This window comes from Podarcis pityusensis, assembly GCF_964106645.2.
Source record: "Podarcis pityusensis genome assembly, chromosome: 13".
Lineage (NCBI taxonomy): Eukaryota > Metazoa > Chordata > Lepidosauria > Squamata > Lacertidae > Podarcis > Podarcis pityusensis.
Genome location: NC_138038.1, coordinates 41,572,470 through 41,599,773, shown reverse-complemented (window position 1 = coordinate 41,599,773; position 27,304 = coordinate 41,572,470). Strand labels below are relative to the sequence as shown.

Sequence of the window (27,304 nt, the reverse complement as noted above, 5' to 3'; positions counted from 1 at the left end):
TCCTGCCCGACATCAGCTGGGACTTCGGTTTCCAAATGGACGGGATATCCCCCTTCACAGGCTATGATGATCCTTTCCGTGTTATCGGTCCCTTTGTAACTGCAGTCCGGGGCCCAGGAGCCCTTCTGAAGTTGGCACAGCGTGAGGGGGAAGCTGGCATTGCTTTCCCGGAGGTCCCCTGTGGTGGGTACCCCACCCTCGCCACAAACAAGCTGGATCTTGGAGGTGTCCGCATGGACAAAAGTGTTGAGGTGCTTGCAGTGGTGGGAGGTGGCCAGGTCGCGGCGCTTCATCATAAGGTTGCAGTAGCTCCGGGGGTCAGGGGCCTCCGTCGTTGGGAAGTCAACGTGCTGCCTCAAGAACTTCTGGTAACTTTCCGCACCGGCCACGGCCAAGCAGGCCGCCAGGAAGAGGAGTGCCGTGGTCAGCCCTGGACGTGGGCCTCTCTCTGCCATTGCTGACCCCTTTGTTGTTCTTTGTCAGGTGATGGATGGTAGCCAAGTGAGGTAGGAAGGATGGAGGTGGTCTCAAGAGGCTTGCTTCCTGAGGTGGGAAGAACAAAATGGCGCCCCCAAGGATGGTAAAAGAATAAATTGGCAAATTAATGACTTGACAATGCCCTGATGGTGTACACAGAAATCTGCCCCATGTCATGGCTCTTGAACAACCCCCAGTTCAAAATAGAAGCCCCTTCTCACTGGAAAACGCCCCCCACCATAAATAATACCACATCATTGCCTATTGTTGTCAGGGAAATTCTCAATGGGGTCCTCATAAGAGGGGCCTGCTACATCGTGAGGTGAGGTCGGTTCTAAAGCAGTGGTTCCCAACCTGGTTTTGGCCATGCCTCACCTAAGCATCTCTAAAATCCTGATGCCCCTCTGTGATATATAATTCTTATTATTCAAAAAGTGAAGTCCTATTCACATGGAGGAAGCCTAAAAGGCCATTAACTTGGTCTAAACAAGCTTCCAAATTGCCCCCCCATAAAATTCAAATTGCTCCCCCTGTGGGGCGTGTGCCCCACATTGGGAACCACAGTTCTAAAGGTTATTGGGAAGTGGAATTTGCCCTGAACTGCTTATTTGAAATTTATATTTTAATACAGTTTTATCTCCATAGAAAGTCCCGAAGGCGCTATGCTGCAAGGTGCAATCCCTAGCAGGTGGACTCCAAAGCAGCTTCCTGATGATCAGTCAAGGCACTCAAAGCATTTAATAAGAACATAAAAATATTTCTGTTGGATCCAGCCAAGGGTCTTTCTCATCCAACACTCTATCCTCACAGTGGCTGACCAGATGGGTCTTCAGGAGGCCTGCAAGCAAGACCTGAGTACAAGTATTCAGAGGCATATCACACCTGACAGTAGAGGCAGACTATAGCCATTGTGGCTAGGACCCTTTTCCTCCAGTCTAACCTTCTCACATGCCTTTAATCACTGTGATGGGCATAATAATGCTACCTCTAACTTTGTAAATAGTGGGACTGGAGACATCCCAGATTTCCTTGCCCCAAAATGCTCTACCCAGGTTGACACTGAAGCTTTGGCACAAGCCGTGGCTGAGTTTTAAGATGTGGCCCGTCTGAGGACTCTTACATTGCTTCTGTCATGGATCAAGTCGAAGTCCAAGCCTTACCTGAGTTGGAGAACTGGGCCGGGCTCCCTCTGCCAAGAGCAATCTGTCCCGCTCTGCTTTTATACAGAGAGCCCAGCATGACAAGGAATCAAGGACACTTTCAAGGAAAACTTTGCAGATGACACAGGGAGGAACAAACCAAGCTACATATTTCCAGCCTCTGACTCAACCCTGGCCTGGGGCGATTTGTAGCACAACATCTCAAGTGTGGCTTAGTCAGCCTCCACTCACTGACAAGTCAGTTAAAGTTGGTATCACTGCATTTACATCATATTAGATCCAGATGGGTTAACACAACCAGGAATAGAAACGGTCTGGGGATCTTTTCCCTGCTTAATATAGGCAGCTTTCAAAACTGCTCCTCAAAAATGTTAACTGAGAACACAGCTGGGGTCTAGGCTGGAGCTGCTGATTTGCCACCAGCAACATTTGTGATTTTATTTAGTAAGAAACAAACAACAGTGGAGGCAGAACATACTCATCATGGCTAGTTGCCATTGATATTCTCCATGAATTTGCCCAATCCTCTTTTAAAGCCATCTGAGCTGGTGGCCATCAAATCACTACCTGTTATAGCAAATTCTGTATAGTTGTCATGGTCTTTTGGCTGAAATGTAACTCATGGATTTAGTTTTTGGTGTGCAGGGTTATGGGAGAATATACCATGCTGCTGCCCCCCCCCCGAATGGGTTAGTACTTAAAGGAATGGGAGCACAGACCCATGTCACATAATTGTATGAGTTGACTGTGGGCAAATTAAGGGGGTGTCTATATGGGATTTTACTGGCTCTGCACTCTGGGCGCACTCCCAGCTACCTTGTATGTGAAACCTTTTGAAAAAGCATTTGTTTTTAAAAAGAGGAGGGATGGGGCAGTGGAGATGGGGTGAAGCAGGCAAGACCTGGGTCTTTGGCCCCTTGAGCCAGCCCCTAACAATGTTCCTCCTGCTCCCACCGTGGGAACTAACATCGGGGTATAGGAAGCATCACAGACAAACTGTGCATTGTATCCCTGTTGTATGGTGAAAAGTCATAGCTCAGCAGAACAGCATCTACCTTGCATGCAGAAGATGCTATATTAAATCTCCAAGTAGGACTAGCAATGTCCCCTGCCTGAAACCTTGGACAGCTCCTGCCCTGCTGTGCAGACCATGCTGAGCTCGGTGGACCCCTGGTCCTTGTACAAAAAACACCTTCCTATGTTCTCTTCATCCTTGAAGTGATGGAGTTCCTTCCTTCTCTCCATCCCTATCTATCAGCAATGCTTCAAGGTATTTCTTGTTCTGGAAGGCTTGTTTTGCTGGACACATCCACACCATCCATTTAAAGCAGTTTTGTACCGCATTAACAGCCACAGCTCCCCCCGCAAAGAATCATGGGAACTGCAGTTAAGGGTCCTGAGAATCATTGGGAGACCCCTTAAAAATCACTGTTCCCAGCATTCCAGAGAGGGGAGGGTCATGATTGTTATCGTGTATAGGAGTGCTTTACATGGATTGTGCGGGTGAACTCAGTTGTTTTCCCAAACCACTCTGAGTGCTTCCAGACTGTCACTATTCTTGAGTGGGATTGAGTCAAAAACCAGCAAAGTCACACAGTTATAGTGGATTGGGAGGTCTTGTGCCACAAACCAGCTTCCCTCAAAGATTGGACTTTTGGTGTGAAGGAAAGTGATGGGGAAAATGCTCTGGAAAGTGTGGGATAACACTTGCTCCAACGCAATGCCATCTAACCTCCCAGCAAACACATCAGCATGAATACTCATTGGTAGCCAAAGCTGTCTGGTTTCCCTGTAATCAGATCATGATAAATACTCAATAAAAATTATTATTGGAAGCACACCCTGGTCTGACATACATCGTTAAGCAGAGAAGGGTTCCATTTCTTAAACCTTCTTTCTGAGTCTGCGCGCACACCATAGAGATAAAGCACATTTAAATCACAGAGCTTCCCCCAAAGAATCCTGGGCACTGTATTCTATCCCTCATAGAGATATAATTCTTTTCTACAGCATTAGCATCCCACCCTTCCTTACCCTAACTACTTGGTCCTAGGACACAGGGCACTTTGCACCACAAATACACATTTTAACCCATGGAGTTCTCACTACTCACCTTGTGTCAAGATGTGTCCCGTCTGCTCTGACACCATCGCTGGGTATGAAAACAAGGAAATCAATAGCACAATGGGCGGGGAGTGAGAGAGTTAATGACTCACAAATCGGCTGCCAAGTCAGAGCAACCGGAAATACCAGGGATGGTTCCTGAGACAGCAGGGCAGAACATTACGAAATCACCGGAGGTTTCCCCACCTTGTCAAGCATCTCTTTCTCAACATGAGGACTAGAAACTTTGTGTGTTTGTGTAAAATAAAGGCTAAGGCGAGGCTTGTTGATTTCCTAGAATTAAAGGGATGTCTAACACGCAGCTTAATACACACGGGTCTTGATTAGAGTCTTAGATGTGGAAGTATGACACGCGGCTTTAACACACAAGCCTTAATTAAATTCTAACACTAGCTTGATCCAGAATTTAGTCTTGCACCCATGAACTCATTACACTATCTTTAGTAAATAAAAAGTAAAAAGTAAAATAAAAAATAACTCCCAAAGGGCAATTGATTGTGTGTGGAGAAAGAAAGAAAAGGGGGGAAAAAGGGGGGGGGGATGAAATGGAATGCCTGCAACCCTCACAGTGCACATTTTATTGTTTATAGACCTGTCCATCATAGCAGACTCCCAAAATGAAGAACTGATTAAGTTTACTGGGATTTTATATGCAGCACAGAAAAGGCAAAGTTGCGCGCGCGTAAGGGAGAGGACAGAGACTATAAAAGAAAACAAACCTGTTTAATCTCGCCATTGGTAACCAGGCAAGATAAAGGAATTTCAGCACGGATCCTAAAATAAAGGATAAGCTGTTTTACTTTCAAAACAGCAGCAAGGAAGCTTTCTTAGGGCAGGTTCTCCCTCCTTCTGCTCCTTAGGCAAACCGGGCAGGTAGAAGAGGGAATGCGTTTATCCAATCAACTTCCGGAAGGTGGAGCTAGGGATCCTGCTTCTATCCAATGGGCGACTGGTTTGCCCAGAGCCTTAACGTGATCAATGCAATGCACAGCCGGGGCAGGTTTGTGCGTCTGTCACCGGCAACTGATGAGCCTCGAACATCAATCCGAAAGGGAAGAGAAGGTGGGAACGATCACTGCCGATGGGGAGCAAGTTTCAGCGTCTGGGTCTGGGACGGCTTTGGCCAGGCATATCTCACATCTTCTGCTGGAACCTCCTTCACTGGAGGTGTTTGATCAGAGATTGGATGGCCACCTGTCAGAGATTCTTTAGCAGTGATTCTTGGATTGCAGGGGGTTGGGCTAGATATCCTTTGGGGTCCCTTCCATCTCTTTAATTTTATGATTCTAGGATGAACCAGTAGCTAATGGGAACAGGGAGGCAATTTACCCAGAAAGCACCTCAGGAATCAAAATCTAGGACATAAAACAAGAGGCTTTTAAAAAAAAAACAATAAACTTAGTTACCTGCTAGGGACTCTTTCTTTCTTTCCTTAATAATAATGATAATTAATAATTTTATTATTTATACTCCGCCCACCTGGCTGGGTTTCCCCAGCTACTCTGGGCGGCTCATAGAATATATAAAACATATTATTGAATAATCAGTCTTTGAATTATCAGTCTTTGTATTGTCTGTCTTGGAACTGAGAATCTAGTTTTGGACTGAATTTTGAAATGGTTATTGAAGGGATTGTTGTATTTTATTTCTCTCTCTTTCTCTCACACACCCCTTCTCTCCCAGGACAAAACTAGATTTTGGAGATTCATGATCAGATGTCCTGTCCCTTTAAATGACTTTTAACTTACCCGCTGCAATGAGCGCACCCTGCCCCACCGCGGGTCATTTTAACGTTGAGAGAGCACATCGCTTAATTTCAGTGCTTAAAATTCGGATACATCCTCCCTTCCAGTGATGCCGAAACATGCCAGCAGGGGAAGCTATTGCTTAAGCGTGCTCTGGGCAGCCGCACTTCCCTGGAGGAGAAAGTCTGAGAAAGTCGCTGCCTTCTATAGAGAAAGACCACCGGTCGCCGGCAACCTCTGTACCGTCGGCATTGACTGGCACTGGTTCTCCGGAGTTTCAGATATGCTGAGCCGTCGGGAGCGTCTGCGTGCAAAGCAGATGCTCTACCATTTAGCTAGGACCCTTCGTTTCCGAAGTCTGCATGTTGATTCATCCCAATATTTGGCAGGCATTTGCAAGGTTTTGAAAATCTTTCGCGGTGGTTGTGGTGTCTCTTAATGCAAAAGAAGAAGTAAAAAAAGTGCTTTGGGGGCAGAATAAGAGCAGCAGACCTGATTCACCTCCTCATGAAAAGAGGGCACAAATTTGCATCTGGTAGCTAGACAGCATCTTAAAAAGCAGAGACATCACCTTGCCAACAAGGTCCGTATAGTTAAAGCTATGGTTTTCCCAGTAGTGATGTACAGAAGTGAGAGCTGGACCATATGGTGCTGGAGGAGACTCTTGAGAGTCCCATGGACTGCAAGAAGATCAAACCTATCCATTCTGAAGGAAATCAGCCCTGAGTGCTCACTGGAAGGACAGATCGTGAAGCTGAGGCTCCAGTACTTTGGCCACCTCATGAGAAGAGAAGACTCCCTGGAAAAGACCCTGATGTTGGGAAAGATGGAGGGCACAAGGAGAAGGGGACAACAGAGGACGAGATGGTTGGATAGTGTTCTCGAAGCTACCAGCATGAGTTTGACCAAACTGCGGGAGGCAGTGGAAGACAGGAGTGCCTGGCGTGCTCTGGTCCATGGGGTCACGAAGAGTTGGACATGACTAAACAACAACAACAACAGCTTATATGTATAGGTACAAATTTGGCGTGGTAGTGGTGGAATTCAAAAGGAAATACTGTACATCCTGTCATACTGGGAAGATGCCAGGTGTCTTCTGTGCCTGCTTTGGCTATGCATGCATGTAGGGTTGGAAATGCACAAGGCTCATTGGTTTTTTGGCAGAGCGCTTTTGCACAGAGTACTTTGCAATTGTACATCCAACTTTGTGTGATAGTGTGGCCTGTTGTTACTATCCAGGGAGGAGGGGAGAGGGGAAATTAGGCTCTTCAGATGCTGCTGGACTCCAGCTCCCATCAGCCAGTATGACCAATGATCAGGGATGATGGAGATTGGAGTCCAACACAATCAGGAGTCCCGCTGATTCCTCGCCCTGCTTTAAAAGTTAAGAAGAAGGAAATTCTAGCATTGTGTAGCCCAGGGCACAGCTGATGGCACGATTGTGACTACAGGTGTAGCATCCTGTGCAAGAGAGAAGGAAGCTGTAGTACCTCTCCAAATTCTCCCAAATGCACAAAGGAGCAGAGAGTGTGTTCCTATTGACCTCCTTCCCCCATGTGGCCATCCTAGAGGAGGCTGAGCGGACTGGGAGCTATCTGGAATTACAGGAGCATGCCAGGAAATAGAGATGCACAAGAAAGAGTTTATTAACATCACACTGTACCTGCAGAGATACACTCACATACACGAAAAGGGTAAGGGAAAGAGGCAGAGAACAGAAGCAGCTCCTCAGAGATGGCACTGAAAACAGGATGAACAGGAGGAGCTGGTATTTGGCTTTAGGGAAGGAGGGAGAGTAATGGCATCAGAGAGACACATCCACCAAGTCAGCCAATCTTTTGTGCCCGGGTCCAGTTCCATCCCGGCAGGTGCAGTCGGGCGATACAGTCTTCCCTACAGTTCATGCTTGCAGATGTAGGCGTTGAGTTTCCTGCAGGGGGCGTCGTTCCACTGTTTAAAGTCTAGGAGGCAGAAGATAAGGCTCAAGTTAGCCCTTTGGTTTGGCGGTTCTGTAAACTGAACTGATGTTGCCAACCTCCAATTAAATCTCAGGTTTCACAAGAGCTTCAAGTTCCCATGATTAATATTTTTAAGGGGAAAAGCAAATAGAACTGATTCTAATGTTCAAATGTGTGAAGGCAAATAAAACAAAGGAGTAAAGTTTCAGTTAGAAGTGCCTGGCGTGCTCTGGTCCATGAGGTCACGAAGAGTCAGACACGACTAAATGACTAAACAACAACAATAAAGTTTCAGTTTGTTTTCTGATCTGTATATTTCTTCCCCGAGAGTTTTTCACATCTGAGGCTAGATATTTTTGCTCAAGAGCACTCTAGGAGATGGGTAGCTAACCTTGTGACCTCTGGATTTTTTTGTAAAATGACACTCATCTTCCCCGACCCCTAGCCATGTGGACCAGAGCAGATGGGAGTCATAGTGCACATCTGAAGGGTGTCATGCTGGCTACCCTGACTTTGGAAAAAAAGGAGAGCATGCCTTCTCTGTGGTCTGGGTGTTATTTGTAGACACTGTGCGCACACAGCACATTCAAAGCACATCCCCCTGAAGAATTTTTGGAACTATGGTTTGTTAAGGTTGCTAGGAACTGTAACTCTGTGAGGGGCAAACTACAGTGCTCAGAATTATGTGAGGGAAAGAATGTGTTTCAAATCTGGCTTAAAGGTATAGTGTGTATACAGGTGCAAGCTATGGTATTCACAGGCAACTGAATTGCATAGATCAGTTGTAGCTCTCCATCTCATGGTATACAGTGGTACCTCGGGTTAAGTACTTAATTCATTCCGGAGGTCCATTCTTAACCTGAAACTGTTCTTAACCTGAAGCACCACTTTAGCTAATGGGGCCTCCTGCTGCCGCCGCGCCACCAGAGCACGATTTCTGTTCTCATCCTGAAGCAAAGTTCTTAACCCAAGGTACTATTTCTGGGTTAGCGGAGTCTGTAACCTGAAGTGTATGTAACCCGAGGTACCACTGTATTCAGAACATGGCCAGCCATTGTGTCCCTAAATCAGGAGTGGTGAACCTTTTCCAGCCTGAGGGTTGCATATCTATCTGGACAATTTCCTGAGGGCCACATGCCATTGATGGGCAGGGCCAGAGGCAAAAGTGGGTGGAGCAGTGAATGTTAACTTTACCCTTGTCTAATAAGCTGGTTTCTACACACACACACACACACACACTCCCACCTCTGCTCTACCCAGACAAGCCAGAGTTCAAGGACACAGTCCATCCAGGCACAAACACAAGGCAAGGGCATGGAGCAGAGTCAGGGAGGGTAGTCGTGGCCAGGGGAGAGAGGATATGGCTGGGAAGAGTTCCAAGGGCCAGACAAAGTGGCATATTTGGCCCCCCAGGCTTGAGTTTTCCTATCCTTGTCCTAAAATGCCCTTGTCGTTTCTCAGACACTGAGAATGACTTGCTTACCTGTGGTTCGTCTCAGCTCCACACAGTACTCGGCTTTGCGGTAGTTGTCTGGCTGGTGGTTCATCCAGGCCTTGTAGTTGTAGGTGGATTCGTCAGCCCACCTCCATTTCCTGGTCTGCAGAAAAGAGACAGAACACATCATGTGATGGAAGGGGCCAGATAGAGAAATTGGATGAAGCCAACTTGCTGGAGAGTTTCCCCCATGGGGATCTGTTAGCAGCAGAGGAGGACTCTCGTGGAAAACAATGGAGAAGCAGAGGCGTGGGGGAATAAATTTGGGAGATTGTTGAGGTCAGAGTGGGAAGGCATTGCCATGGAGCCACCAAACCATCAAACAGGAATGGAGCACCATTCTACTTGATCTGCATGAAAGAGACGGAACAGATCATGTGGTTAAGGAAGTGGGAGGAGCCCAGCGCAAAAGCTGAGCTGGAGAGTTCTGGTCAGCGGGCAGCTATGATGCAGGAAAAGAGAAGGACTCCCGTGGAAAATAACAAAATGGTGTATTTGAATGTAAGGTGAGCCTGCTGGATCAGACCAATGGCCTATCATAGCCCAGCATCCTGTTCTTACAGCGGCCAACCAGATGCCTGAGGGAAACCTGCAAGCAATTAATCCAGAATGAGGCAGCTAGACTGGTGACTGGGGGCGGCCGCCGAGACCATATAACACCGGTCCTGAAAGATCTTTATTGGCTCCCAGTATGTTTCTGAGCACAATTCAAAGTGTTGGTGCTGACCTTTAAAGCCCTAAATGGCCTCGGTCCTGTATATCTGAAGGAGCGTCTCCACCCCCATCATCCAGCCCGGACACTGAGGTCCAGTGCCAAGGGCCTTCTAGTGGTTCCTTTGCTGCGAGAAGCCAAGTTACAGGGAACCAGGCAGTGGGCCTTCTTGGTAGTGGTGCCTGCCCTGTGGAATGCCCTCCCAGAAGATGTCAAGGCAATAAACAACTATTTTACTTTTAAAAGACATCTGAAGGCGGCCCTGTTTAGGGAGGTTTTTAATGTCTGATGTTGTATTGTTTTTAATATTCAGTTGGAAGCTGCTCAGAGTGGCTTGGGAAACCCAGCCAGATGGGTGGGGTATAAATAATAAATTATTATTATTATTATTATTATTATTATTATTATTATTAATATTACTATTATTATTGTTGTTGTTGTTGTTGTTAGCAGGACCTGAGGGCAACAGCACACACCGTCCTGAAGTTTCCGGCATCTGGCATTCAGAAGAATTACTACCCCAGACTGGAGGCAGAGGATGGCCGTCAAAAGCCTTATCCTCCAGGAATTTGTCCAATTTGGGATTCTGCCTGGGAGGATATTGGAATAAAATTGGAGTGGCAATGCTAAGGAATCCCCACTCAGGGCTCACATGGACCAGGAATGGAGCACATGGGAGAAGCTCACCTGACGGACATCATGGAGCCCAATCCAGACGTCGCTTATTTCTTGCTGGTAAGTGGAGATGTGCTCGGCCACCAAGAGTGTCTCTGCCTTTGTGAGGACAGAGGCAAGATGGGCTCCACGGCCATAGCTCTGGCACTCAATCTGAGGACAGAGAAGAAAAGAGAGATGTAATATCCTATCTTGTCCTACCCTACCAGCAGGGCTGGTGCAGAGCTGAATCCACCCACACTGGAATTTAAATTTTGTGGATTTTTTTAAAAAAGTCACTTAACACGCCCCCCCCCCATTTGAGGGATACAGTGGTACCTCGGGTTAAGTACTTAATTCGTTCCGGAGGTCCGTTCTTAACCTGAAACTGTTCTTAACCTGTAGCACCACTTTAGCTAATGGGGCCTCCTGCTGCCCCTGCGCCTCTGCTGCACAATGTCTGTTCTCATCCTGATGCAAAGTTCTTAACCTGAGGTACTATTTCTGGGTTAGCGGAGTGTGTAACCTGAAGCGTATGTAACCTGAAGCGTCTGTAACCCGAGGTGCCACTGTACGTCTAAGAAGCACAAGTCTTGATGGTGAGTTTTAAGGTAACATTGTTACTTATCAGCTTGTCATATTCAATATTTTTATACTAGCAGGTAGAGATGGGAGAGAAATTCAGGTCAGTACTCATTTTGAGGTGAGAGAAGGAGAAAAGAAAACTCCCCCTCTGATCATATCCAACCAGCTGGATTGGTGCAGGAGCAAAACTTTCCAAATCATGAGTTCTGCTTTGTACAAGTTTCAATCATTCTCAAATTTTGCTTTCAAAATTGTAGGGATGTAACTGGTTGGGTGTCAAATGCTCCTTACCTCGGCCTCTTGCCACGTCAGTTTGGCATCAAAGTATGCGTAGCAGTTGCCCTGGTTTTGCAGCCACTCCCTGGCGCAGGTGTCGGCCTCAGCTGCATGGAGAGAGAGACAGAAATGGTATTGGGCAGATAGATTGCTTAGAAGTTAGCAGAGTGAATAAAAATCAATGGTTTTTTTAAAAAAAAATAAAAATAAAAATGGATTTTTAAAATGTAAATTGGTTTTTTAAAAAATTTAAATTGAATTTTTAAAACAAAATGCTTTTGGAGGAAAAATCTTTCTAAAGATAGTTTTCTTTTTAAGTTACATTATACTCCAAAGGCTATTCATCAGGAAATAAGGATTTGTTTTAAGTTTTTCATTTGTGCTAAAACTTAGTCTAAGTTTTTTTTAATTGTTTAACCACCTCAGTTAACAAACATGGATACATATGCTATAATGTTATTGTTTTAGTTAAATAAATTGCTTAAATTGTTATTAAGTGGCAGTTCCCTGACGTTAAGGAAATGAGTATTTTTCTCCTTCCAATAAAGTACAGCAGAAAGGTTGTCCAAATATAAACTACTCTGAAAATTTATTATTCCAAAAATGAAACCTTCATCTGGTTGTCAATATTAAGATTATACCAGCAAGAATGAGTCTTTCTGTAAAAAAAGAGAGATTTAAATCAAGTCTTACTGACTAGTGATTTAAATCGTGATTTAAATCGATTTGATTTAAATCAAATCCACCCTGGAAGTTAAGAGAGAATGTTCACTGTAAGGAAGAAAACCCTACCTCACCCCTAGATGACAGGTGGCATAGACTTGCCCCACAGAACTGTTTATGGAAGGGTATTCCAGGGGTTGGAGAATATCAGGCCTGAGGCCAAATATGCCCCTCCAAGCTTCTCTATCTGGTCCTTGGAACTCTCCCTAGGCCACGCCTCCTCTCACAGGCCACACCCCTTATTGGCCCTGTTTTACACCCTAAACGTTTTTGCTTGACAGTCCCTGAACTTTGATATTACATCTCACTTGCCTTTCGTTGATATACCACCAGTCCTCTCAGGAACTTGACGTGGCACACATGCCTCTCCCAACTACACAAGGATCATGCAAGGCAGGTTAGGTTGAGAGATAGTGTCCAGCCCAGGGCTGAGCTTAATGGCTGCATGAGGATTTGAACTTGGGTTGCCCCAGCCCTAGTCCAACACTTTCCATCCTACCCCAACCTGGTGCCCTCCACATCATTGGACTCCCGACTCCCATCAGCCCTACCAAGCGTGGTCAACACTCAGGACCGAGGAGGAATGGAATTGCTCAAAAAAGATGTTAAATTATTTTTGTATGCCACTACGGCGGCAAGACTGCTGTTAGCTAAAAATTGCAAATCTCAAGAAATCCCAACGTTGGAAGAATGGCAGATGAAGATGTTGGACTTTTTGGAGCCAGCCGACCTGACTGGAAGAGTCCATGACCAGAAAGAAGAGGAATATCAAGAAGATTGGAAGAAATTTAAGGATTACTTGAATAAATATTGTAATATAAATAATTAGAAGTCACTTGAAAGCACCAGATAGGCCTAGGATTAAAATAGGATTTAATTGTAAGTAAGCTGGATTTAGAACAGTAAGAAAAGAGAACAGGATAGTTAATTGTTGGAAATAATTTTAGTTTAAGAATGATATTGGAGAGCTGTTACACGCAGATACAATGAAATTCAGAAGGGAGGGATCTGAGGAAGTCAATTAACAATGTAAGAGAAATTGGGTTTTCAAGGGATATGTGTTTAAGATTTCTTTTTTGTTTTTGTTTTTTAGTGATGTGTTTTCTCTTGTGTGTTTTCTTCTCTTTTTTCTATGTTGTATTTGTTAGAATTGTGGAAAATTTAATAATGTTTATAAAAACAAAAAAACAAAAACAACCCCCCACCACAACACTCAGGACCGAGAAACATTGTAGTCCAACAACACCCACTAAACCACAGAGTCCCACTAATGTTAAGGACTGCATGAGCCAGATGGAGATTTTGGGTTAGCTTTATCTCCAATATCTTTTGGAAAGACTGCAAAGACTAAAAAGATCTGGTGATAGGTATTCAGTCAAGTCCGTTTGTTAACTGGTCATGCAATGTCAGTATTTGTTAAGGGGAACTCACCTCCCAGGAAAGGATTTGTGACCAGGATGCCCAGGAGGCAAAGGCTGAAGTAGGTGAAGAGTCCCATCTTCTGGTTGACCTTTGAGAGTGGAGAGTACAGTAAGTTTGAAACCTTCTATATGCAACTACCACTGAGCTACAGCCCTTGCTGGTACAACTTCCTGCAAGAACACATCATTCCTCCATGAACACATCATCTCATCTCAAAGTCTTTGAAAGTTCCCCACACTCTAGGTCTGCGGTGGGAATCCTGTGGCCCGGGTTTGATCACATTTGACCCACAAAGCTGAGTAGGAAGAGGAGGGAGAGCTGGGGTGGCAGAGAAAGAGATGGGGAATGCTGCAACCAGATGTTTCCCCTGAATGACTTTCTCTATGCATCAACAACCCTTCAAAGGTAGTAGTAGTAGTAGTAGTAATAATAATAATAATGAAAATAAATAATTTTATTTATACCCCGCTCTCCCCAGCTCAGGGTGGCTAACACCAGGTATAAAACAATTAATTGAAATACAACTTAAAAACAAGATTAAAATACAACATTAAAATGCAGCCTCATTTGAGTAGGAACTCAAATCAAAAACTTTTTTGGGGATGAAAACGTCAAGTCTTCGCCAAGGCCACCTATCCAGACTGGTCCTACGTGGGTCAGAAAAAAAGCCAGGGAGTTCCATCACAGAAGGAGAAAGGGAAAAGGAAAGAGGAGGAGGGGATCAAGTTGATTCCAAGCCAAAGGCCAGGCGGAACAACTCTGTCTTACAGGCCCTGCGGAAAGAAATCAGATCCCGCAGGGCCCTGGTCTCATGAGGCAGAGCGTTCCACCAGGCCGGAGCCAGTGTTGAAAAGGCCCTGGCTCTGGTTGAGGTTATTCTGACTTCCTTAGGGCCTGGGACCTCTAGGGTGTTACTATTTATGGACCTTAAGGTCCTCTGTGGGGCATAACGGGAGAGGCGGTCCCGTAGGTACGAGGGTCCTAGGCTGTAAGTATATCCATACCCTTGATCTGCTGCCTGCAGGAACTCTCTCATCAAGACTTGGGGATCATCTCCCCAGCCACTCACCTTGTGTTGCTGTTTCCCTGGGTAGACAGATGTGGTCAAAGCTGAGCCGGGTTCCTCTCTGATGGTCTCACCTTTGCTGGACAGCTGTTATATAGGCCATTGGCAGAGATGGTGTAATACCAAGGTGAGATAATTGCTTTGAGGAAGTCCTGGCCCAGAGTCTCCAGTTTTGCATAACCGAAGACTGAACTTGTGGAAAGCGGCTTTTATCGCTGTTCATCAGCACTGCAGAAAGGACATCGTGCATTTAAATATATATATATTTTAGATGGGGCAATGTGTATTGAAAAATGTCGGGCCTTTTAAATCTGTACCCAAATTGGATGGGGAAAGAACGTTCAATATCAACCATGAAAACACTTGCTCCTTTTCTTAAGCTTTACATCCCAGGTAGCTGACTGGTCGTCTTCCATGAAAGTGATAATAATAAAATAAAATCCCTGCATGTTGCATGTAGAAGGTCTTCACATCAAGGGAAAAGAAATTAGTCTGTTCTGTAGCCTGACATGTTATTTTTCAATCTGAAGTGTTCTCTCTCTCTCCCTTCACCCCAGTTTGATATTCAATTCATTTATTGCTCACATTTTCTCAAGGGAACTCAAGGTAGCATACAGCAATTTTTGCAGGTATTTATTCCATCTCTGCAGGGACAACACCCAGACTACTTCAACAAGCAAGGTGGCTGCGTTATGGACCTACAGACTGTGCACTGACCGGCATTCAATTGCAAATTTATTTATTTACATTGCTCCTCTGACTTTATTCTGCCATGGAACCCAATGTGCATTGCATGTGATTTTTAGGTGGTCACCCATCCGCTCACTGTCCGAACTGAGACCTGCTTAGCTTCAGCAAAGTGGTAACCTCATGTGCCTTTGGGAAGGGAAGGTATGCCATGCACTTGCATGTTAGTGAAAGTTTTTAAAGGGTATATGTTGCCCCCAATTCACAACAAAAGACTGGGGCGGGGGTAAGCAGAAGGGGGCTGGTCTCCTTACCTTTTGTGACAACTCCTCATTATTATTTGTATTTCTTTCTTTTTTAATATCATTTTTATTGGTTTTACCAATACAGAGTACAAATAAACACAAATACATCTGTATAAGGAGATTCTCCGAATCTTGAGATTTCTCCCCATCCCCTCCATGGAATTTTATTTTAAACATCTACAACTGCATATTCATCCCTACTCCAATTGTTATATCAAACCTTATTGTCCATAGTGTTTTTTCCTCTACAAGTGAATCTAAATCCTCCTCTTGTTTCCATCTGCTTACAGTGATCTCCTAAGTAACTTACAATTTCCCCCCATTCTTTTATAGTTTTTATCCTCTTGGTTTCTGAGTTTTCCGATCAGGTTTGCCTTCTTGGTATAGTCCATCAGTTTGGTTTGCCATTCCTCTCTGGTAGGGACTTTGTCTTCTTTCCAGCTCTGGGCTAATAACATCTGGGTGGCTGTTGTTCCATACATAAAGAGTATCTTCTGCTCCTTTGGTATGCCGGTACCTGTAATTCCTAAAAAAAAAATGCTTTTGGTTTCTTAACAAAGATTATTTTAAGCATCTTTTCATTTCATTATATACCATCTCCCAGAAAGCTTTTATTACCTTACAAGTCCACCACATATGATAAAAGGTACCTTCTTTTTCTTTACATTTCCAGCAGATATTTGAATTTGTCTTATACATTTTTTTGCTAGCTTTGTAGGAGTCAAATACCACCGGTACATCATTTTTATATAATTTTCTTTCAATGTACAACATGCTGTAAATTTCAAATCTGATTTCCAAAACCTTTCCCAATCTGCCACCTGGATATTATGTCCCAAGTCCTTTGCCCAGTGTATCATTACCGACTTGACCTTTTCATCTTTTGTGTGCCACTCTAAAAGCAAGCTTCACATTTTAGATAGTACTTTAACCTTAAAGGTAAAGGTAAAGGGACCCCGACCATTAGGTCCAGTCGTGACCGACTCTGGGGTTGTGGCGCTCATCTCACTCTATAGGCTGAGGAAGCCGGCGTACACCTTCCGTGTCATGTGGCCAGCATGACTAAGCCAGAACCAGAACCAGAGCAGCACACGGAAACACCGTTTACCTTCCCGCCAGAGCAGTACCTATTTATCTACTTGCACTTTGACTTGCTTTCAAACTGCTAGGTTGGCAGGAGCAGGGACCGAGCAACGGGAGCTCACCCTGTCGCGGGGATTCGAACTGCTGACCTTCTGATCAGCAAGTCCTAGGCTCTGTGGTTTAAACCACAGTGCCATCCGCGTCCCTTTAACCTTATTTTCTAACAAATCTTTTTGAAAAATTGAAATACCAGTAAAAATATTGATATTTCACAACCAAAACCTTTCTTTTTATCTATCCCAATTAAACAATATGTTTAAGATGAAAGGTTTTAGTTGTGAAATATCAAGATTTTTATTTGTATTTCATTTTTTTCAAGGCTACAGCAGAGCATGGTTTGGATAAAACTTAGACAGTCAGAAGGTGGAGCTAGGAGATTTTCTTAAGGGGTTCTCTACCTTTCCCCTCTGCTGCCAGAAAAAAACAGCAAAATAGGGACAAAATATGGGCAGCGATTTAGCAAGGAGCCAGAAAACAGGGGCTGTCCTGAAAAAAAAAGGGGGACAGGAGGACATGGTGATATTTCCGCTTTCTAAGATGGCATCTGAAAGCTGTGTTTACCTGAACAGGATGTGAAGAGCATTAGGTCATTGTAACTACGCACTTAATGTTTTAAATGTCACACATCAGACACTTGTAGTGATGATTCCTTGATGCTGCTCTTCTTAGGAAGAGCTCAAGGACATGCACACGTGTCTCCTGGATCATCTGCTCCTCCAGGCAGCGTATTGGGTCAGAGCTGCTTAATGTCAACAGAAGAATGGTGCCACCTGGCTGCAGAACCATTAATTATATTATTAGAGTGTACACAACCGCCCCGTAAGGGAGGCAAGATAGATAGACAATTTATTACAGTCAAAGACCAGCTCACGTAAGATAACACAATAAAAACAGCGTTCATAAAGATAAAATATACAATCGGAGCAGATTGCAGCAATAGCTCATGAGTTAAAATTGAGATATATACATACACCCGTACAACGGAGATTTGGGCTACCATAAAAAATCGACCCTGAGGCACCCCAAAGGGTGACTTCAGCATTTCCCTAGTACAGTCGTACCTCGGGTTATATATGCTTCAGGTTACATACGCTTCAGGTTACAGACTCCGCTAACCCAGAAATAGTGCTTGAGGTTAAGAACTTTGCTTCAGGATGAGAACAGAAATTGCGCGGTGGTGGCGCGGCGGCAGTGGGAGGCCCCATTAGCTAAAGTGGTGCTTCAGGTTAAGAACAGTTTCAGGTTAAGTACGGACCTCCGGAATGAATTAAGTACTTAACCCGAGGTACCACTGTAAGCTATTTTATTCTAGAGGATGATCTGTGCCTACAAATCTGGGCGCAGAATCTGGCTACCAGCCAGGTCGTCTTGTGATCTTTGCCTAAGAGGAGAGAATTAAGTTTAGACTTGTCTGAAAGATCGGCGAGCCTTTCAGCAAAGGATCAATGGTGTCTCTATGGATCTCAACATAAAAAGAACCTCTAAAAAATATATGTTCGGGGCTTCCTAATGGGCAGGTGTAAAGTCTCTGTGCATACGAGACTCTTCTATAGGAGCCTTCCTGAACCGGTGAGGGCAAGGCTGAGCTTCTAGCAAGAGTGAAAGCCCTTCTTGCGTTTCTGGATGTGAGGAAATAGAGATATGTTGCTAGAGCGGCTACGTATCTCCCGTTTTCTATGATTTTATAATCAGGGACCCTTGTACAGTCCTGTGGGAGGCAAGATCCTGATCCCTTTGCGTGGCCTTTCTGGAGCAAACTTGCCTCGGGAACTGGTATAACATAGTAGCAAAAAGTGAGCCACATTTCTTTCCAGGTAACCTTCTAAGGGCCACATGGCAGTGGTGGGTAGGGGCATAGGCAATAAGGACTGCGAACAAGTGTTTTGATGGTTGATTAAGAATATGGTTCCTCTTCCTCTTCAGAAGGAAATAGATTCAAAATTCTCTCCCCCCTTCAATATGCTTTTCCCCATCAAAATGAAGGAGAGGTTGATGCCCTTTCTGCAATGCTCAAGGCTAGTGAAACAAATGACATTCCACTGATTTGGCCTTAAATTATGCAAAACTGAAGGCATCGGACCAGGATTTCCTTGCAGCATCTTGCTCATCTTGGTATTGCACCACCTCTGTCTGGGGTCTATATAACAGCTGCCCAGACTAGGTGAGACCATCAGAGAGGCACCTGGCTCAGCTGACAACCACACTTGTCTACCTAGGAGAACAGCATCACAAGGTAAGTTCTGGGGAGGTGATTCATAAGTCTTTGTGAGTGAGTTCCTGCAGAGTGTAGAGCGAAATGTTTTCAAAATCTCTGAGATATGATGGTGGACTCTTCAGTGAGGACTTCTGTCTCAGATAGTGGTGGGCTCTCCTTGGCTATAGGTTTTTGACCAAAGACTGGATAACCACCCACCAGGGATGATGTTGTAGTGAATCTTATGCCTCTGCAAGGTGTTCAATTAGATGACCTTGGAGGTCCCTTCCAGCTCTATGACTTATGGGAAACGTGGCAGGAAGTCTCAAATGATTTTTTTATGTCCCAGCCAGTAAGTAAAGCATTGATGAACTTAGAAATTTATAGTATAGTATAGTATAGTATAGTATAGTATAGTATAGTATAGTATTCACTAAATGCACCTTTTGAACATACTCTTCTTCCTCCCATCTCTACTTCCTCCCATCTCAAAGGACAACCAGAAGATGGGACTCTTCACGTATTTCAGCCTATGCCTTCTGGGCATCCTGGTCTCCAACCCTTTCCTGGGAGGTGAGTTTCCTTTGCAAATACTGATATTATATGACCAGTTAAGAAGTGGACTTGGGTGAAAAGCAACTTTCTTCAAATGCCTTTAGTTGGCCAATTCAGTCTTTCAGAAAGATATCAGAAACCTTAGTCACAATTGAGCAGAATTTCAGACAAATGTAGGTGTTTCATTTTCAAGTAATGGCAATCCACTAAAATCTACTAAACCTCTGGCTCTTTAGAATGAGGTGGCTTGAACTGGGCTCATGTTAACAAGGATAAAAAATAATCTGGGCTTGCTCCATGGATCACATTGAGTAACATCCCTAGTGACAAAGTGGTGAATCAATTTAGCACTTTTAGGGCCTTTAAATAAGAGACTCTGGGTGGGCAGAAGGTTGCTCATAATCTAGGAGGAGGTTTCTGGGTGGTTTGCAGACAAATCCGTCAATTTTGGCTCTGCAAGTTTCTCATTTTTCCAATCTTAAATTCAGTCCTCCACATGCCTGCAACAATTTGCAACCTTTTTTTAAAACATGAAACAACCATCATGAAAAAAGTATCAATATTTTAGTGTCCATTTCTGCCAATGAACAAATTCTTAAATGCACTTTTGACTACCACACACACTTCTGCAAGGCATTTCTCCTCATGTAATGCATTTTGTATGTTATTTTCACCCATCTATGCAATTTTAACACATACTTTACCCCAGTATATGCCTTTTTGATACATGTTACTCAACTGCAGAACTGCACTGAAAAATTCAGAAGAATGCAAATTTCAAAGGATGACTGAATTTTGGTTTGCACGTTGGTTGAGAAAATGTGAATCGGGTGGATTCACTTTTAAATGCAAACCTGGTTGAATTTCTCCCTCGTCTCTATTTGCAGTAGATGAGCAAAGTTTTCAGGCTCCAATTCTTTAACAATCCCAGTCACTTAAAGCTTCCCTCCCAGCCCAGAATTAGGTGGTTGAAAAAGAACATTTTTTGGGAAAGCCAGAAGCGAAAGAGCTTGTGAGCTAGGGACTGATCTCAAACAGGTGCACTGAGCATATGTTCAGAGGCAACCTGTCCATGCCACCTGTGGCGTAGCTCAAGCTGGCTTTTCTTTCTTTAATACTGTGGTGGCTGCTGCTTATTGGGATTGGCAGAAGGGAGGTGGAGTCAGAGGTAATGGTACATCCAGAGCCAATGAGAGGCAGAGACAAGGGATGCTAGTTTTGCCTCCATCCTCCTTCCTGCTGAGTTCTACAAGGGGCAACTCTGAGACTAGGGAAGAGGAAGTTGACTGCCAGTGCCACCTACTGGACTGGGTGTAAGAGGGCAGGCAGGTGGGGGCTGGTGAAGGGCAGACTGAGGTTGGGAGGGCAGTGCTCTAATGGACCAGCATCTACTGCTTTAAGGCAAAAATGCTTTGGAATATCTGCTGACTTTTTCATGCTTCTTTCCTTTCTACCCCCTTGTCTCCATGCAGCTGAGGCCGACACCTGCGCCAGGGAGTGGCTGCAAAACCAGGGCAACTGCTATGCATATTTCGACAATAAGTTGAGCTGGCACGAGGCTGAGGTAAGAAGTGTTTCTCAGCCACCCAGGTGTGATATATATAAGCTGTATAAGTCAGCTTCCCAGTTCCCATTTCAGGAGTTTGGCTGGAACAAGGGATGAGGAAGAAATTTAGGCCCTGTCTACTCTATACTTTGAAATAGTCATGGGTTCACCAAATAATCATGGCAAGCGTTGTTTGCGTTGTTAGGATACTCTATTCCCACCACAGATATGTAATTGTCAGAATGGTTTATCAGTCAATCCATATCTGGTGATTCTTTTTTTGTGTGGAAATAATTTTTATTTGATTTTACTAGTATAAGAATATAACAATACAACCACCCACACCCGTATTGATAGATTCCTTCGAATCTCTGGGCTTCCCACCTTCCCCTTGTCAACCCTTTCAACTGCATGTTATTCAGTGGTCAGTATTTTATATAACTCCATTGTCTCCATAGTATTTGCTACATTACAAGTGTTAATGCAATCCTGTTAATGTTTTCATCTGCTTACAGTGGTCTCCCGGATAAATTATAATTCCCCCCCACTCTGTTAAAATTTTGGTCTTCTTGGTTCCTGAGCTTTCAGGTCAATTTTGCCAAGAAGACCTCCTCTGGCAATTCTTGTTCTGTGAGGGAAATAGAGGTCTCCGAACAACTCTCAGCACCCTTACCTGCCAGGAAGCTAGTTGCGTGGCTCTCCCCCATCCGGTGAGCCACATCTGACCAATCCTGTTGATGGGATATGATCATTGGGGAAGAAACCACCACTCTTTCCTTCTCCATGTTTAGATTGAGTGCCAGAGCTATGGCCGTGGGGCCCACCTTGCCTCTGTCCTCACCAAAGCAGAGACCCTCTTGGTGGCCGAACACATCTCCACTTACCAGCAAGAAATAAGCGACGTCTGGATTGGGCTCCACGATGTCCGTCAGGTAAGCTTGCTCCATTCCTAGCTATCATCACTGAGTAGCAGCTCCACAGCATGGCTGGTGATGCAATGAGGTTGAGGGAACGTTCTTTCATATGTGGTGGACCTGTAAAAGGGTAGAAGAGTATTGGGAGATAATGAATTGAAGAAAAATGTTTAAAAATACTTTACGAAAAAAGCCCAGAGTTCTTTCTGTTGGGGATAACTCAGACTGAAATTCACAGGTGTCAGAAAAAGTTATTTATGTATGCTAATACTGCGGCCCGTGTTTTGTTAGCCCAAAAATGGAAAACAAGTGAGGTCCCAGCTAAAGAAGAATGACAACTTAAGCTGATGGAATATGCACAGCTTGCAGACTTAACATGTACAGTACAATAAGAGAACAAGAAGAACATTCATTTAAAGAAGATTGGAAAATGTTTATTGAATATATGGGGGGAAACTGTGTACACTTGAAAACGTTGGTAGCATTAAGATAGATTCAACAGTGTAAATAAGTTTTGGTGGATGTAATAATGGAATACTGAATGGTTTAGTTTATATAAAATATACAGGGATTGATGATATGCAAAATGAACCATGGAAAGAGAAGAAGGGAAGTCACTGATCTTTTTAGGGATGTTTAAATGAGTATTCTAAGTTGTAAAACAGAATATATATATATATATATATATATATATATATATATATATATGCATGGCCGGTGACAAGGCTTGATACAGTTGGGCATCCACCAAGGGCCCATACCCAAGTGGGAGTGGCCCATCCATAAAAGCCGCCTAAACCTGTCCTTCCTTTTCATCACTGCAACTTGCTTGTTCACCTGCCTCTCACTCTAACCCAGGCAATATTGGTGGTTGAGGAAGGGGAGCAGTAAATGACACTGCCTGCTTGCCCCTTGGCTTTCTGCTTGGCAAAACAAGCAGGTGGCAAGTGGCAGCGGATGGGAATAGTGGTGAGGAGGAGAGGTGTCTATGATGGACGTGGCTTTGCCCAAGGGTTCCCCCAAATCAGAAGCCAGCACAGCTCCTTAGTAATGGCATCCCTTCCTTATCTCACAACTCTCCCACATGTTGCTTCTCCATTGTTTTCTATGGGTGTCTGCATCACAGCTGATAACAGCTCCCCATTGGCCAACCTATCCAGTTAATCTTGCATTGGTGTCATCCCAACAGTATCTTCCTTCTTTCTGGGTCCTTCATTGCCCGTGTCACATGATCTGTTCTGTCTCTTTTCTGCAGACCCGGAAATGGAGGTGGGCTGATGAATCCACCTACAACTACAAGTCCTGGATGATAAACCAGCCAGACAACTACCGCAATGCTGAACACTGTGTGGAGCTGCGTCGATCCACGGGTAAGCAATCCATTCTCAGGGTCTGGAAAAGGACAAGGATGTGTGGCCAGTGTGGTTCTTAGCGAGCTGGCAAAGTCTGATAGCTACAGTTTTGAGCCAAGTTCACATGTTGCATTCTTGACCCACCAGACCAAGCAATGGCAAAAACGTCTACAGTACACCAGTCAAAACTGCGTATTAAAAATGGGTTTGGTAGGAGAAATTCATGGTGAAATACTGGTGAATTTTCATAACGGTTTTGACAACAATTCACTGCACAGTGTGGCAAACTGAATTTAGGCATGGAAATACAGGGAAGTGAACTTAAAAGTGGAAAAATGAGACACCAAGAAAACTGAAATCGACAGATCCTGCCATCCCTAGTTAATTGTCCTGAAATGAAAAGGGGTTTAAGCAGTGGTAGCTAGTGCATCTACTGGGACTGGCAGGGAGGAAGGCAGGAAGGCCCACAGTAGACTGAGCCAGTGTCAGGAAGAGCCAACTAATTCTAGTCCCCCCACAATCCATGTTGAGTTCTGCAAGGGCAACATTGAGACTAAGGAGGATGCAGCTGACAGCCACAGCTACCCTCTGGACTGGTTGCAAGTAAGAAGGCACATCTGGGAGCTGGCTGAGGCCAGAACAAAGATGGTGGGGCAGTGCCCCATTTGCCCTAATGGACCAGCCCACATTTTTTTTTTAATAATTCAGAAAGCAGAACTAGTTTGGATTTTTTGGGGGTACTAGTTTCCTTTGTTTTGAACCCTAGAATTCTTTCTATCATGCCCCTCTAAAAATCCTTTTACAAGTATGAGGACTAGAAGCAAAACGTTTCAATCACGGAAAGCAGAAATTTCTAAGTGGTTGGCAATATTCTACAAGCCACTGACCTATCTGCGCCAGAAAGATGAAGTAACACCTGCCTTGTCTTTTCTTTTTTGCATTCTAGACTTTAAGCAGTGGAACGATGCTCAGTGCAAGAAACGTAATGCCTACATCTGCAAGCACGAACTCTAGAGAAGACTGGAGTTTTCCCTTTGGGCTTGCTGGGATGTGCCTGGTTCAACAGCAGCGAGAGAGATCTGCCATTCAACACACCCTCCAACCACCTCCATTCAAAACACGCATCTCAGAAGAATTATCTTGTGCGGGCCTCTCTCTTGCCTTTCATTAATGGCCACAGCACAGTGCAGTCTTAATAAACTATCTACCTTATGCATAAATATCTTGGCATGTTTCTGTTATTGTAGAACGATTTCAGTCTCCTTAGGCTGCTGGGTAGAAAGAAGGGCAGCAGAGGCTCCACTCAACCATTTGTGCAGAAGGCAGAGTTTCAGTAGGTACGTCTCCGAACTCTGCATGAAATTCCAGCTTTGCTACAGCTTTTCAACCAAGGGTGGGGAACCTTTCTTGATCCAAGGGCCACATAGGAAACCTTTCTGGGGCCACAGACCCCTTGTGGATGGTGCCAGAGGTACCAATGGGCACCAATTCTTACCTTTGTCTGGTAGACTACATCCCAGCTATGTAAGAGTCAGATGCTTCTACACTCAGCCACTCACATCTTTAACCTTGACTTGGACAAGCAAGAGTTTCCTTCCTTCCATACATTCCTTGCACACCATAAAGGACTTTAAAAGGTCATAGGACACGGTGGTGAGGGGTGTGGCCTCAGGAGAGTCCTGAGGGACAGGTGGAGAGGTCTAGCGTCAATTTATTTATATATCCACAAGTAAATCTCTGCTCAAAGTGGTTCACAGAAAAACCAAAGTCTAAATACAGTGGTACCTCTGGTTATGAACTTAATTCGTTCTGGAGGTCCGTTCTTAAGCTGAAATCATTCTTATCCTGAGGCACTTTTTCACTAATGTGGCCTCCCGCTGCACACATGCCTCTGGTGCGTGATTTTTGGTTGCATCCTGGGGCAAAGTTTGCATCCAGGAGCAGCTTATTTCTGGGTTAGCAGAGCTCATAACCTGAAGTGTTCGTAACCAGAAGCGTTCGTAACCAGAGGTACCACTGTACAGTATTAGACTAACAATACCAGAAACTGCAACATAACATGAAGAAAAAAAAAGACCAACATAGCTAAACATTTAACTAAAGCATACAGCTTACTAATAGGTCAGTACAAATTGTCCATTAAGCAACTCCTTTTTGAAATCTCCTGGGGTTGGTGGATGGGGTCAAACTGGTGAAACCATCCCCTGATGGCAGCCAGTTTCTCTCCCCCTCAGTTGTTCTTCTGGCAACAGCTCCCTTCTGAAGGCTCCTAGGGGTGGAATGGGGTGTGCACACAAGGCAAGGGGGAAAAGCCATCCACTGATGACCAACACCTAAAGGGACATATCTACCTAGTCCCTGCTGCTGCTTTAAATGTACAGGCATCCTGCCCTGATTTGCAGCTGGTGGTCCCCAAGATTCTCTAATATTCTTTCATTTGTATGTATCTCACAAGTAATGTTCTCGTATGATTTCCTCATATTAAAGGAGCTGCAAGTAGATTTTTTTTCTGGAACCAAACTAACATGGAAATGAGTGCTAAACATGAGCTACATTCCATTAGTTTTCCAGAAGTGTTATTTGCATTGTGTGAATGCTCAAGTATAATGGAGAAATTAACAGCTAGGGAAGTGAAATAAAGTGCTGTGTGAATGCAGTGCAGCTTGTAGAATAAACCCACAATCAAAAACCAGTCTGGACTCTGCAGGGGTCTATACAGAGATGTCTTTCCCATAGGTCTTAGTGGTGCATTGTGCCATGGTGCTGGCCTCTCAGGGGCGCCCCAGTGAGTGGGGGAGCTGTGTGACTTTGCTGGTGGCCTCCCCTTTCCCTGCATGCCCGCCAGCTGTGCCCCGCCAACTATATGGCTGGTGGGCGTGCAGCTTCTCTCCCAAGCCTCCGCAGGGATCACTCTCCTCCCTAGTAGATTGCTCTCCCACAGTGGCATGGGGGGGGAGTTGTGCCCTCCCATGTCTGGCAGTGCGCAGCTTTGGACCCCCCACTTTCTGTGGTAATTTGGGGGTGCTGGGCGGATATTTGCACCCTGGCGCCGCATCTGCTAAAGACGGCCCTGGGTCCATAGCTCACATTTGCTTCCCGTCTGACAGAACACCAGGGGGCGCCATCTCCAGGGGGGCCCTGGGAGCCCAGGCACCCACAAGCAATACCTATGGGGGTGTTAATACTGGGAGCCCCTCCAGCCTATGCTCAGGTTGTATATATGCTTAAATAAAACCATATATCTGAAAGACACCTTGTGTGTGCTGACCGTCATTCCAAAAGGAAACTGAACCCTGGGGAAAGCTCAGGTAGTCCTGGAGTCTCTCATCGCTTGGAGATTCGGGGAGGTTGTCCATAACAGTATGTTCGCCTCGAATGTTTTGCAAGTCCAAACAGTCTTGAAAACAGGATCCCTTACAACCAGCCCAATACCATCAGGAGCACAGGTCCTCATGAATGCACGATAAAAATTGACACCAGGAAGGGCCCACTGTGCATATTTGTGAAGATGCTGAGAACTCAGTAGAAAAAGGGAAGACAATTTTAGCACACACTACTTCCTTTGGTGTTTTTCTCATTTCTCTCTGATGGAGAAGATAACCTGAAGGGGGTCAGAGGGCTTGAGGTTGTGGTATTTAGCCCAGTGGCATAGGATACCCAGGCTGATTGGATCTCTTCCTCTGCTACGGCTTCAGTCTCAGTACTTGTCCTGTATATTTCAGCATGTGCAGGGCAGTTTAAGCAGGTCATGTTGAAAGTTTCCAGGAGTATAACTCTCAGTTGCTCACGTCGACCTGTTCAAACCACTATCCCCAGTTGTTTGGGCCTTAGGCCAAGGGGGCACTCAGGTTGAAGGCTATTTTTAGGGACTGGGGAGCTGTTGGGGGATTGTTCTGCATGATGCCAATTTGTCTTGGTTATGTCAACACTAAGAAGAATTTCAGGAAGTGCTGCATGACATTGTTGGTGGGATACATCTACACTTTACAGAGTGTTTCTGTCCAGCAGTGAAGTGAAATCATCTGGATTTTGATCTGTGTGAAATTCAAGCAACATTTTTGCATTGCATTGCAGATTTAATTTGAAGGGCTGCTTTTAAAAGCAAATAACAACAAGAGGAATTGACTGTTTGCTTTTTTTGTATTCTATAAGTTGTCATTGCCAGCTGATATTAACAGTAATTGGATGTTTAGTCTTCCAGGCTTGCAGCG

General features: G+C 44.7%; 3 protein-coding genes across 5 annotated transcripts in view; 1 reads left to right on the top strand and 2 right to left on the bottom strand.

Annotated features, from left to right (window-relative positions):
- RNASE12 (ribonuclease A family member 12 (inactive)) overlaps positions 1-4,645 on the bottom strand; it is a 4,928-nt gene extending 283 nt beyond the window's left edge. Inside the window, exons 1-3 of one of the 3 annotated variants that reach the window (XM_080977275.1) lie at positions 4,477-4,645; positions 3,751-3,789; positions 1-543 (exon numbers count right to left, since the gene is read on the bottom strand). The exon at positions 1-543 is cut by the window's left edge and continues 283 nt beyond it. In XM_080977275.1, the coding sequence (XP_080833401.1) occupies positions 1-455 (455 nt within the window). In that variant the 5' untranslated portion in view covers positions 456-543; positions 3,751-3,789; positions 4,477-4,645. The remainder of the gene's footprint in view (positions 544-3,750; positions 3,790-4,476) is intronic. The other 2 variants (XM_080977276.1, XM_080977274.1) reach the window with 2 other exon arrangements.
- A 2,120-nt stretch (positions 4,646-6,765) lies between these two features.
- On the bottom strand, positions 6,766-13,407 carry LOC308461231 (C-type lectin-like; the record flags this gene model as incomplete). Its single annotated transcript, XM_080977960.1, has 5 exons — positions 6,766-7,467; positions 8,948-9,062; positions 10,359-10,499; positions 11,202-11,293; positions 13,341-13,407. 5 exons carry the CDS (start codon positions 13,405-13,407, stop codon positions 7,400-7,402), a joined length of 483 nt encoding a protein of 160 aa, XP_080834086.1. The 3' UTR covers positions 6,766-7,399.
- A 5,821-nt stretch (positions 13,408-19,228) lies between these two features.
- LOC308461229 (C-type lectin BpLec-like) lies at positions 19,229-24,260 on the top strand. Its single transcript, XM_080977958.1, has 5 exons — positions 19,229-19,299; positions 20,754-20,845; positions 21,619-21,759; positions 22,997-23,111; positions 24,040-24,260. The coding sequence occupies exons 1-5, from the start codon at positions 19,233-19,235 to the stop codon at positions 24,105-24,107; spliced, it is 483 nt and encodes a 160-aa protein (XP_080834084.1). The 5' UTR covers positions 19,229-19,232; the 3' UTR covers positions 24,108-24,260.
- Positions 24,261-27,304: the final 3,044 nt, after the last annotated feature.

Coding starts and splice junctions, on each gene's coding strand:
- LOC308461229 (XM_080977958.1), top strand. CDS start 19,233: ATGGGACTCTTCACGTATTTCAGCCTATGCCTTCTGGGCATCCTGGTC. Junction 19,300..20,753: donor CTCCAACCCTTTCCTGGGAG/GTGAGTTTCCTT, acceptor GTCTCCATGCAG/CTGAGGCCGACACCTGCGCC. Junction 21,760..22,996: donor GGCTCCACGATGTCCGTCAG/GTAAGCTTGCTC, acceptor TCTTTTCTGCAG/ACCCGGAAATGGAGGTGGGC.